We start from the raw sequence: 12234 nt of genomic DNA on the forward strand, positions 1-12234 counted from the left end.
TAATTTGTACGATAGATGTCGCGTTTAGAAGCAATATCTTAAGAAATGGTGCTATATTCATGCATCGATCGTGTATCAATTTAGCGGTAAATATGAACCAAACAGAGCGAAGAAAAAAACGATCTGTACAGCTTTACCGCGACGAGTAGACATGCGTGGGTTTACCTGAGTACATGGCAAGAGATTGAAGTTTTTACGTTCTTGCGGTTCAATTGACTCCGACCTACGTGGTTTTAATTTAACTGGATTGTCTTGTTGAAGTAAATGAAAGCGCAAAACCGCATATTTATTGAACCAAGCAAGCCATACAGCTGCTTGAAGTGAGACTAATTTCAGAAACTAAAATTGAATGAGAGAGATGCAAAATTCATTAGTTGTCACAAGTACGTGGCAGGAGTGGAACCCAGGGCCTTTCATGCACAGGCCATGCCAAGTGCTCCAACCACACTGGACCAACAGGAGACTCGTTATTTTTAGTATGTGAACATGGATCGCTATGAATCTTTGTGTGACCAGAAATCTTATGTATATAGATTTCCTCGATCTCTTCATAAAGGTGAAACCAACGAAAAACCAGAGAAAACCAACGAGAAGTAACAGATGTTTTCCGAAACCTGAATCAATAAAATCTTGATTTATAAATAGTAACGGCTCAACAAAACAACCAGGCTGAGATCGAAACAGAAATGTAAGACATAAAGCTGGGGAACAAACTTTTATATATATTTGCCCGATCTTTTACGGTATACAAAACCTTTTGGGGATAGAAAAAAATGTCCAAAACGCAACAGGACCTTAACATTTTAGAGTCTTCAGTTTTAATGTGAATATAGGCCCTGTTATTTGGTCCAAACTCGACAAATCTATTCGATCTTCTGAATCATTGCACACTTTTAAGAAGCGCATCAAATTGGTTGATTTCACAAGCCTGCTGGACAGTACTTGTAGAGACTGTTCTTTATGTAACAACTAACACTTGACCTTACTGCATGACTCATTGTTTCAGTGTTTTATATATATATTTTAAAACACTAACATACGTACATGTATTTCATATTTTATTAACCCCATTTAGTATACATTTTGACACGTTAATAAAGTTCTTGTCTTATCTTATCCTGACAGAAAATGTATGTTGGGCTAGAAAAACTCTAAATCACCGAAGTTCATTTGTCTCTAAGGTGAACCTCGCCTACATAGTCGGTTGTAGGGCCCACGCCAAACACTTGCACCGGTTTTCAATTTTTTTCTGGGCCTATAGTTTTAACGAGTAAAGCTTAATATTTACTAGCCAAAATCAATTCAATTTGACCTTCTTAGCGATATACATGAACAAGACTCACTGGCTAGACAGCCACTTGCACAGGCCAGTGAACTTGATCCGCATGTGGGTTTCCTGTGCCTTCACAACAATTTTGGACTGGGTACGAACAACATTTCCTCAGAGCACTTCAGCTGAAGTGAGTGAACGCTGCAATATTATTTACAGTCTTCATGGCTGAAGCAACAGTGAATACGGCTGAAAGCCCTGTGGAAACCCCAACGTCCTTAGAAGACAAGGAAAAAGCATCGAGCGAGGGTCAGTGAATTTTATTTTGAATAAGGATCGATTCTTCCGCGCGCCGTGCAGCTGCTCAAAACAGCCACCAGCTTTCGCTACTAACCACATTTGATTTTGTGCTTTCTTTATTTTAAGAATGCCTTCTTCTTCTCTTTACAGAATTTACCGAAGATGAGGTAGTTCAAACGGTCGAAGAACTCGATTACAACCCCGATTGCCCGGTTTGTTTGCAACCGTGTTTCTACCCAGTGAAGCTTCCATGTGGCCATATCTTCTGCTTTTTGTGCATTAAAGGAGTCGTTTTGCGCAGCCGAAAATGCGCTTTATGCCGTCATTCTCTTGCTGCAGACTACCTTGAGAATCCGACACTAATTAAAGTCGTAGACAAAGCGAATAAAGAGGAAAAAGCGACGAAAACAAAGGAGAAAACTGACGATGAAACAGACGCGGACGACTTTGTTTGGTATTATGAAGGTCGAAATGGATGGTGGTCGTACGATGAGAAGACTTCACTCGAGGTGGAAAAAGCTTTCAAAAGCGGACAGAGATCTTGTACACTTCTCATCGCAGGGTTTCTCTACGTGGTAGATTTTGAAAATATGTTTCAAACACGCAAGAATGAACCAGGTAGAAGGAGAAGAATCAAAAGAGATAAGAAAGATGTGGAAAGCAAAGGTGTCGCTGGAATCCGCATTCCTGCTTCATCAAGATCAATTTCAACCTCTCCTACTCAAACAGTAGATTCCACAGCAAGTGATAAGAGAGATAATGGCGAAAACCGATCCGAAACTGGACATTCCACGCCAGAAGAGACCACAAATGTTGATACCACACAACCGCAGACATCAAGAGAGTCAACCGCACAACAAGCTGGAGAACAGTCAGGCGCCGATGAGATAACCACTAGGTTAGAAGAGGCATCTCTTTAAGGATTCTTTATGACAACCGACTGCCTTGCTATCTTGGTAAGGAAAATTTAGACTGCTGAAGTGTTTCAGAAACACACCAGGCATGCAAGGGACTGGTTGAACTCTCTGGCTGTATTGAAGAAACACGCTACCTCACCCCCCCCCCCCCCCCCCTTCTTGCAAGTTACATGTGCCCCTCCTTTAAGACTTCTAGGTTAGTGTCTTTGAGAAGAACACTGGTATCACTGATCATCCCATGGGGTTGACCGGGTGGACTAAAAGTATTTGTCAGGGCAGCCACAACAAATAAACCCCACTTCGGGGTTGGAGCGACCATTAAAGTGTTCTGACGTTGACCAGAAATGTGCCTCAAAATTTGATTTTCCTCGGATTATCAGCAAAAAAGGAAAACACTGATAACTGCTTTTGCAAAATTTTGCGGCATTTTGTAGAAAAATACATTTTCAAAAGCAGACATGTCACCTTTATCCTAATACCATTCTTCAAGCCGCTTGAGCTCACCAATTAACCAAATGCCTGGAAAAGGCTAAGGTGCAGTTCATACATTGCATTTTTGCCATGCCATTGATGCAAGAATCTGCTGCTGATTTTCTGCCACATATTTGACTGGTCCAACAGCAATGCTGTTGCATTTCTGCTTAATTGTTTAATCGTGGTTAGTAGAGGAGACTCCACTACTACATGTAACTATGGTTGAATCTAATACTGACATTATGTTTGTGGATGGAATGTAGGACGTTCTGTTGGTTTGCACATTGCTCAATCCCATGGGATAGCTGCTGATGCCTGCATTATATTGTGGATGATTTTGATCTTGCATGTGGAAACGATTTGTTTCTTTCATGCCAGGCTTGACCCTGGGGCAGTAAACCACTCATGAACCAATATATTTTTTTTTGCAAATTTGAGAAATGGATAAATTATGAAATTTATCTTCTTTATAATCCCTGGGCATACATAATTATGTTTGCCAGGGTCTTTGAGTGGCCTTACTCATAATGGGATCACCTAAAGACAGGGAGGCTTCTAGCCAGATGGGCATCTACATATACACATCCACTTTGTTGTGAAAATTTTTTGTTTTCATGTTGCTTTGTTTGAGCTGAAACCATGTACCGAATTCTAAATGCCCACTTTTCAAATCCTGGGTAAAAGCCGGTCTAAAGATGCCTTCTGCTCTTTATTTTGGGTGTAATGTGTGTTATATCTGTTTTGTGGTTGCCAGGATTACAAAAACCCCCTGACCTTGAGTCTTGTTCTAAAATGTAATTACATTTCTCCACTTAGCCCTTCAGTGACCGAGAAGTTGCCAAACAGAAGTGGAACAAAGCCCCCAACAACACAAGAATAAGGCGAAGAAAAGACTGATCAGGAACATCACCTTCTTCTTGATAGCCTGCGGCATTTACCAGGAGTTTGTGCCCCACAAGTCTGACTTGCCTCCAACTTTATTCCAATTTATGTTTCATTGGTAATGCTAATGAATCTCAGTCGGAACTAACAAGAGGTTACCAAGACCCCCGATCATTTTAGTCAGCAGAACAATGCAAGTGGCAACTACCAGAGTAACATAACTGGACATCCTTTTAATTAGTGCACAATCTCTAATAATTGTCATTTCCTTTGAAGAGCTCAGACTTATCCAGTAAGCACAGTAAGTTCCCGTTGGAGATCTTATGGTTAATCTTGCATTGCTTTATTCTACATTTACCACAGAGGGTCTGACTAACAAATTGGAGGAAAAAGGGTAACTTAGCTGAGCATAGTGCAAAGCATGATGAGTGAGCAACCTAATTGTTTCTCTTTACCTATTTGTGGACAAAAAACCCTGCTCTTTGCTTGCCCATTTTACAGGCTTGACTCTCGTGCTGGAAAGCAACTTCATAAGAATAATTTACATCAGTTATCTGTATTCACCTTTTGAAGTACTCTCAGGCCTCTTCCTTGGAGACCCTGCAAGGAGACCCCTATTTCATTAAATATTGTTTTTTTTTTTTGTGCAGAGGAAACTGACCAGAGATGTCAAATATATTTTCTGGGTTCCTATTCTTATTTATGTTATTTTTTCATGTGTACTACAGATGTCTTGCACCCCTTTTGGCAACATTTCACGTGCAATACTAAATCCATACAAAGGAGGAAAATATTTCCCAGCGTGATTTTGTTGGTGCGAAATGGACGGAATAGTTTTCCTTGGCCACTGCTTATTGGCATTCATAATACAAGTTGTATTTTTCTTTTTTTTGTGAGTATACCTGTAAGTTTCATAAAGTTAACAAGTTTGGTGTCTATAAACAGTTTCAGTCATTGTAAATTAGTAATATCATTATTAGCTGCCAGCTAGTAGTTTAGTACTAAACATGTTTGTGTTAAGTTGTGTACAAAAGACATTTTGAACATATTACTTTCTTGCATTGTAGAATAAAACATAGTAATTAAACACTCTCGAGTTGGTAAAGGTCACCAAGGGATAATATGGGTCTGCTCTTATAGTTGGTATGAGGAGGATGGCGACGGCATCAATTAAGTGTGCAATCAGGGGGCTGCCTACTGATACATTATTGGAACGGCAGGGGAGCAATTAAAAATAATATTAGTGTAAGTTCAGTGTTTATCCCAGACCAGAAAATGGAATTTCCTTATTGAATGGTGTTTGTACCCATTTTTTCAATGTAAAGGTTAAACTACTGGCTGCAAAAACTGCAGAAACAGTGACTTAGCAATCGGAGCAGAACATGTTTTCACCAAGTTGAGGTGCATTATACATGTAGACCACAGAATGATGAATTTCAACTAAACAAGGCAAGTGAGACTGGCTTGAATCCCGCCACGTTCATTCTGGTGCAGTCACAATTGTCGGAAAATGGTTGAGGTGCAGTGCGACACACTCGTGGCTATGATCAGAGACTAGAAGTGAGTGAGAGGCATGATGTGCTGCTATGTGTGATGGAAGGGTTGAGAATTTTACTTAAAGCAAACTTGCACCAAATAGGACACTTCGACAATCTGTTTAAGCCTGGCTTAACCAAATTACAGGTAAAATGAGTCCCATTTACAGGAATTCTAATTAGCAATCATTCACAATCTGGTATCTGGTATCATCCCGCCTGTTAACAATGCATCTTCCATCTCCATTCATCACCCTTGTACTTTCCCAAACAACAACAACATGTAGGACACTGTTCCAAAACTTGACACAAGCCACATTTTCCAGTAAGCTGATCGTCCCCATTTAGTCGCAAGAAAGGGAAGTAATGCTGCCATCCAAAACACAAAGTAGGGGAAAGTTCTAGACCACGGTAACCTCCTTTTCCGTGGCACACCAGGCATTTTACCACCGTCATTATAGAACTTGTTTAGAATTCTGGAAAAGAAAAATCAAAAGAAACATTTTCTTATAAATCTGTAACATACATATTTTACCTTACTTTCTGACAACTGCCAGGCTACATGTTTAATGCACACAGTATTTCATGTAAATTTGCCACAGTTAAAAGGACTTCATTTTGATGTAATATATCAAACGCGATAGAAGTGTTTCATTGCATTTCTAAACACTGAGAAATAAGACACAATGCAGGAGAAATCAGTTTGAGAAGTCACAGTAAAAGAACATCAGAAATTGAGAAAGCCATCCGCCTTCTCATCAAGTTACCTGTCTTTTTGCACAAAGGTTTCATGAATCCAATCTTTTCTTCCTTCATTATCCTAAAATAAAAGAGAACTGTCAGCAATGGTTGAGTATCTTGCATTTACTGAAACGTGAAATACTTGAGTCAGGTAAACAAAGCTTGAAAGAAGATAACGTAGTGTGAAATGTTACTTGCCATTAGGATGAACATAAAATCAGTTATTAGTACATACCACACAAGTGAATAGTTCTGATTGGCTAGCTTCGAGGTGAATTAAAAAGTAGCAAGTACTTTTCACCTCTGAGCAAACAGAGAAAAACAACATGGCTTTCCGTTTTGCTTTGGTTACCAAGTGGCAAATTTTATCGATAAACGAAGCTGATTATTCAACTTGTATGGTGCGCACAAAAACAATTATTCACCTCAGTGTCGGTGACAGTGGTTGATAACTGTTAACTAATAACACTTGACAAAACTTGAAGCACTGACCTTAGGAATATCATGTGCCGCGTGCCTACGGCAGTACACATGGACTTGCTGACCACGAGAAACAAGGAAATCTAAAAGACAAGAAGTCAAACGTTACTCAGTAAAGGGTCTGAATTTAGGCCCGGTGGCCATATAATCCAGTACTCACCTCTGGTTTTTTTCAGTGGCATTAAGCGACTAGGAATATTTCGACTCTCCCTGGATGATGCTGGACTTGGTTACAATCACAATAACTGTTATTGGCACTTTTTGACATCACACAAGCTTACCTGTCATACTTGGGGCTGGTTTACGAGGCACAGGACTCTCACTCACATTGCTGTAGGCAATGGTAAGGTCATAGACTGCATCCAAATAGTCAGAAGACAAAACCTCAAAGCTGGCCTTAAAGATAACATGAGAGGAATCCATAAAAAATTAACACTTCTCCCATGATAATAATACCACATCAAAAATAAGCTTATCATAATTCTGTTAATATTAATCTGGAGACTCTATGGTGGCCAGTTCTTCAATTACATTGATGTAGGTCACAGTATATACTAACTTCAGTGGCTTTTGTTCTCGGGGTGAGCACGTGCGACAAGACTGGGAGACCTGTGGAAATAAAAAATAATGACATTATGTATTAAATAAAATCAATAGACTACCTAACTGCTGGCCAGCATTGGCTTGACTCAAACTTTGCCTAAATTACATTTAGCCCCATTAAACAGCTTGTCTACATGTTGTTAAAGGTGTTATCACTGCGATTTCCTGAGAGCAGAAGAAATTTATAAAATATTTGCACTGTATTTGCAAATTAAAGGGATGGTTTCACGATTTAGCGCATGACTGTATTATTTATTCACCTGTGCACACTTTTTGGCAAAGGCCCAGTCTTTCATTGTTTATGAACCAATTGTAAACAAGTTACCTAATTTTGCATGCAAATTGCCGTAAAAATATCAACCCTAGATTAAATCATATGGGTTGACACTAAACTGCTGCTAATTACAGTCCTTCGACCCAGCCTGTTAGTGTTTCAAATTATTTACTTGGTTTTTATGAAACGCTTAGTCTGAATGCTGCTGACAAAGAAATACTGTAAGTTAGATTATACACTCATATACGTACATACATACATAACTTTTTTTACAACAACTGCCTAATTTGTCACGTGCTGATTGGCTCATTTTTATCATTAATAAGAGTACAGATGGATAAAATTTTAATTTATGCAAGCTTTCAAATTCAACTTTCAGCGGTCAAACTGTCAACTTTTTAACCAATGAGATTTTATGGACTTTTTTAAGTAGCCAATCAAAAAGCGAGAAAAGCTATTGACAATGTCCCCATCATTTTGAATAAAATTCACTTATCTTTGTTTACAGCAAGTTTACGGCGTCTCTTCCCCTCATTTATTCCCAGCATTTGACAATTTTGGGGTCTTGTTATTGTAAAAAAACAAATTGACAAATTTCATCATAACATTGTCAAAGTTTACTGCAGAACCACTCGCCTGCGGCTCGTGGTTCCACAGCCACTTTGACAATGTTATGATGCAATTTATCATCAATAAGAGGACAGACGCATTGAAAACTGATGTCGATTTGTTAAATTTTGACCCGAATTTACAGGTTGCTAAAAAGCTAATATCTTTGAGGAAAATAAACATTGTAAATATAGAAACAAAAGGTACTACTACTAACAATTATGTTTGGCTACAATATATACAATAAATAATTAGTGTAGTAATCAGCAATTACACCTGAAAGGAGACTGTTTTTACGAGGTGTTTAACACCAGTTAAAGTAGGTTCCATTCTAAAGTTCTCAGGTAGAGAGTTCCAAGTTTTGCAAGCAAAATACTTAAAAGAGTGAAGACCATAAGAAGTGGAAGCAGGTTTATATCTCTACAAATTTGGAATTAAAGATGGCTGTTGCAAAGTCTGCTTTTGTAGGTCTCATTGACTCAAAGGCTATTGCTAAATGTAACAACATTTCACCTTTTTCAGATGCAAATTCTTGACTTTTTTCAATCACTGCTGTGTTGTTTACATTGTATCGTGTGCCCTCAGGAAAAATGACCAACCACATCTACAGAAAAAAACAAATTACTTGTAATCATTTTTATCCCTAAGATAGCATCATTCTTCAAACAAAACTATTTGAAACATTAACATATTGTCAGTAATAATTAAATTTACTAGACAAATATATAAGTATATAGTAGTCTAAATTAAACACTAAGAAAACACTTGTCGTGCATTTTCTAAATTGGCTGAGGCCAGATCCTAATTTGTTTCCCTTAGTAAGATATTACCAGGTATAAATAAAATCTTTATTCTCAAACGTTAAGCCTAGATTTACTATAAATGTAAAATGATACTCACAGGCATCTGCTGAGCCTTCATTTCTGCAAGTTTCCTAAGAGGAGAGTTTTGAAACAACATAAAAAGTGTTTACTATGTAGACATTACACAGAAGTGTATTGTTTGGTCTTGAATTCTATGTACAGGGTATGAAATTAGTGACTTTTATATTTTTTGATTCCTTTTAGTGTCATTAACTGTTTTAACCAATATCTTTTTTTCATATTTCTATAGTTTTTCTACATGTTAGTTTTATTATAAGTTTGTTCAACTGGATGTGATGTACAATGCTTTTGAATATGTTTATAATATTAGTGCTATTAATATAAATTTATTTCATGACACTTGACTTCTTTATTACATACACATACCTTGCAATATACTGTTTATCTTTTGCTCCACTTCTTTTTACATATATACAAGCATGCTATCAAACAAAAATTATAAAGATTAATAAACAAACTGCATAAATTTCACAAAGTCTGGAAAAGGGAACAGGATTGAATGTAAATTCTTATTGTCTGTGTTTTTTTAGCTTTACATTGAGCTAGGAGCTATAAAACTGTACATTACTGACTCGCGCAAAATCTGAAAAAGAGAACATAAAAAAATGCCATTGATTGAATTAAGTGATTTGGAAATGAATGGGTTGGTCAAAAACTACGCTAGTGGGAAATTTGTGTGAATTCTTTTTGGTCCTCAAATGTGGCTGAAATTTTAATAATCTTTTTCTACTAAAGACTTGACTGCAGGTATGATGTAACAAATATTCGGTTTAATTTCTAAAGTCAAAACTAAAATAGGATAATATGCTATTATACAATAAAGACTTATAACTGCACATCATCCAGTGATGCAGAATACAAAGCACTAACAACAATAAGAAAACACTTATAATGAGTATGGCCACCGAAAATGACTTTTGCCAAAAGACAGCTACCTGGGCAAAGTAAAAGCCATACAGTGGTAAATATTTCAGTCCATTCTTCAGAATGTATCTAAGTCTTCCCAGTGAGCCCTGTCTGATGGCCAGGAAATCTGAGACAATCCAGTCCACTATAACAATTGTACAAAAAATACAATCAGCATTGAACTGAGTTCCTCCGTCATCCTTGCTGCCAAATATTTTCATAAATCCAAGTGTTGAATACACAGCAGACACAGGGCTAGAAAAAAGTGCCGTCCGGTTGTCCGGTACAAGTAGATTTTCCTTCTGGGCAAGTACCTTTTCACACTCACTTGCCTGATGGGTAAGGGATCAGGCAAGTGGTCTGCCAACTAAATCATTAACAGAACAAACTAAGACTTGCCCAGGGCAAGCAAAAATTTAGAGCTACCTGTCCCAAGGGCAAGCTGGAATCAAGTTCTTTTTGAGTCCTGAGATGCATTATACACATTTCCCTTATGAGAAGTCCATAATGGCCAAGTCATTCCCTCTATGGTACTCGCCTGTAGGGAATCATGGTAGTTGTATTCATCATCTTGGACTGGATAATTTTTTTTTGATGAATACAACAATGTCTTATTCCCTGCAGGCATGCCTCATAAAGGAAATTGGCCATCATAACATTATATGGTTTATAATCAGAACTGATCTATATTTAACCATAAGTTACCTGAACTTTGGTGATTACATATTACAATCACATTTTCCTGTTTGTCCCATGGAATTTGATCACCATAAAAGATGACCTACCAAAAAAATATTATTTAGCAATTTATTATCTAGTCATTTGCATTTGAAAAGACTCCCCTGCATTAGCCTCACTTGCAAGCTAGTTCCAGTCCAATACTGAGAATACGAATATGGCCTAATGCACATACACAAAGACCAGGAGTGCAGCAACAAACTTGAAAACCAGCTGGAACAGGAGATTGCATTGATTTGTGTTCCTGGTTTTATTGCATACCCTTGCATATAAATGTTATGATGATGCTGCTGAAATCCCAGGGGAGGGGGGTACTTTGGGAATTTCTGGGTGGGGAAGTGTCGCTAGGACCCTGGAACCCTTAGCCTATACCAGAGCTAGTTCAGCTGAATTTTGCTACCCTATACTAGAGTAAACTCCCCAAATAACCCCATCTATCGACACGGTTTTTGCTCATTTGCATAAATTTAAACTTGCCGATTTGATTTTTTATATTATTGAGTGGCAATTCCTGGTTTCCTTACTCTAGGTGAAATCTTCAACCAACTAGTCAGTTTTGTGAAAAATTATACCCTATTCTAGACCCAAACGCTCTGATTTATATACCCTATCCTAGAGTAAACTGCTTGAAGACCATACCCTTCACAGCGGCACATACCTATATAGCCCATATATGGCAGTGCCCTCCTCCCCCGCCCTCCCGGGGGCTGAAATTAGGAGTATACCATTCCTCCAAATGAAAGGGTTAAAATCATGTTGTACCTTTGCTTCATACTCTGCATACTCAAGTATTTCATTTAGCTGCTTCCTGGGCCCATCACTCTCAACCCACAGGTAACATTCTAACAACTAGACATCATTTAAAGGTGACCTGTCCCAGCTCCTGCAGCCTCCCTGTTCTGATCGCCAAGGTTCCGCCTACTCCCGTCTCTCCTCCCTCGCCCCACCCCAACTACCATCTCACACAAATTCTTGCTGTCTGTTCCTATTCTTCTACAAACAACGCTGCCAGGGGCAGTCCATTACATTTCAAGGATCAGAAAATATGTAAAACTTCGCTACTCCTTAAGTTAGCGTAAGACTCGGGTTGACCATAAGGTCGACCATACGCCTCGTGGCAAAAGGCCAAAAGTTTTTACGTGGAGCAAGATTGAAGTCGCGCCTAATACCACACAAAACCAACAATAATATCTATTTTAAACCTGAGTTCTGTTACCTCCGCTCCAGTGCACGTCTCAAAGAAGAAGCAGACGAGTGATTGATACATGTCGTACATGAACTCATCTCCGCGCTGGAAAACTCGACGAGGCAATGGCAAAGAGGCAAGTCGCCATGCGACCCAGGTCAAAAGATACTGAGGTGCTACCCCCAACACAACAGCAGCTGGGCCAACATAACGTAGCAGCTGGATGTGACTCAATGCAGTCAGCATAGTTTCAATAGAACTCAATAAATTCGCAAATTTTGCAAAATAATTTTAACGTGTTTTTTGCGTGCGGGTTTTAGTGTCCGCCATTTTGTTTTAAAATGCGAGGTACCCAAGCAGATAGCTGATTTTTACCCCGGGGGGAGGGGAGGGGGACTCCCGCTGAAATTGTTTTTATCCCTAAGAGGTACCAAC

The 12234-nt window shown here is 38.6% G+C and overlaps 2 protein-coding genes across 3 annotated transcripts; one reads left to right on the forward strand and one right to left on the reverse strand.

The window, feature by feature from the left end:
• The first annotated feature begins 1162 nt into the window (after positions 1 to 1162).
• LOC110060018 (E3 ubiquitin-protein ligase rnf146-like) lies at positions 1163 to 4930 on the forward strand. 2 transcript variants are annotated; one of them, XM_089280616.1, is made up of 3 exons: positions 1163 to 1579; positions 1721 to 2468; positions 3778 to 4930. In XM_089280616.1, exons 1-3 carry the CDS (start codon positions 1495 to 1497, stop codon positions 3839 to 3841), a joined length of 897 nt encoding a protein of 298 aa, XP_089136742.1. In that variant the 5' UTR covers positions 1163 to 1494; the 3' UTR covers positions 3842 to 4930. The 2 variants fall into 2 exon arrangements, with proteins under 2 accessions (XP_089136742.1, XP_020622409.2); XM_020766750.2 differs by having other exon boundaries at positions 1177 to 1579; positions 1721 to 2526.
• LOC110060017 (1-acyl-sn-glycerol-3-phosphate acyltransferase epsilon-like) lies at positions 4057 to 12155 on the reverse strand. Its single transcript, XM_020766749.2, has 11 exons — positions 11830 to 12155; positions 10581 to 10656; positions 9905 to 10020; positions 9336 to 9391; positions 8986 to 9019; positions 8599 to 8689; positions 7159 to 7208; positions 6881 to 6995; positions 6612 to 6682; positions 6146 to 6198; positions 4057 to 5854 (listed from the first exon to the last, which is right to left on the reverse strand). Exons 1-11 carry the CDS (start codon positions 12043 to 12045, stop codon positions 5629 to 5631), a joined length of 1104 nt encoding a protein of 367 aa, XP_020622408.1. The 5' UTR covers positions 12046 to 12155; the 3' UTR covers positions 4057 to 5628.
• Positions 12156 to 12234: the final 79 nt, after the last annotated feature.

This window comes from Orbicella faveolata, unplaced genomic scaffold (genome assembly GCF_042242905.1).
Source record: "Orbicella faveolata isolate gen_17 unplaced genomic scaffold, um_ofav_v1 contig_47, whole genome shotgun sequence".
Taxonomy (NCBI): domain Eukaryota; kingdom Metazoa; phylum Cnidaria; class Anthozoa; order Scleractinia; family Merulinidae; genus Orbicella; species Orbicella faveolata.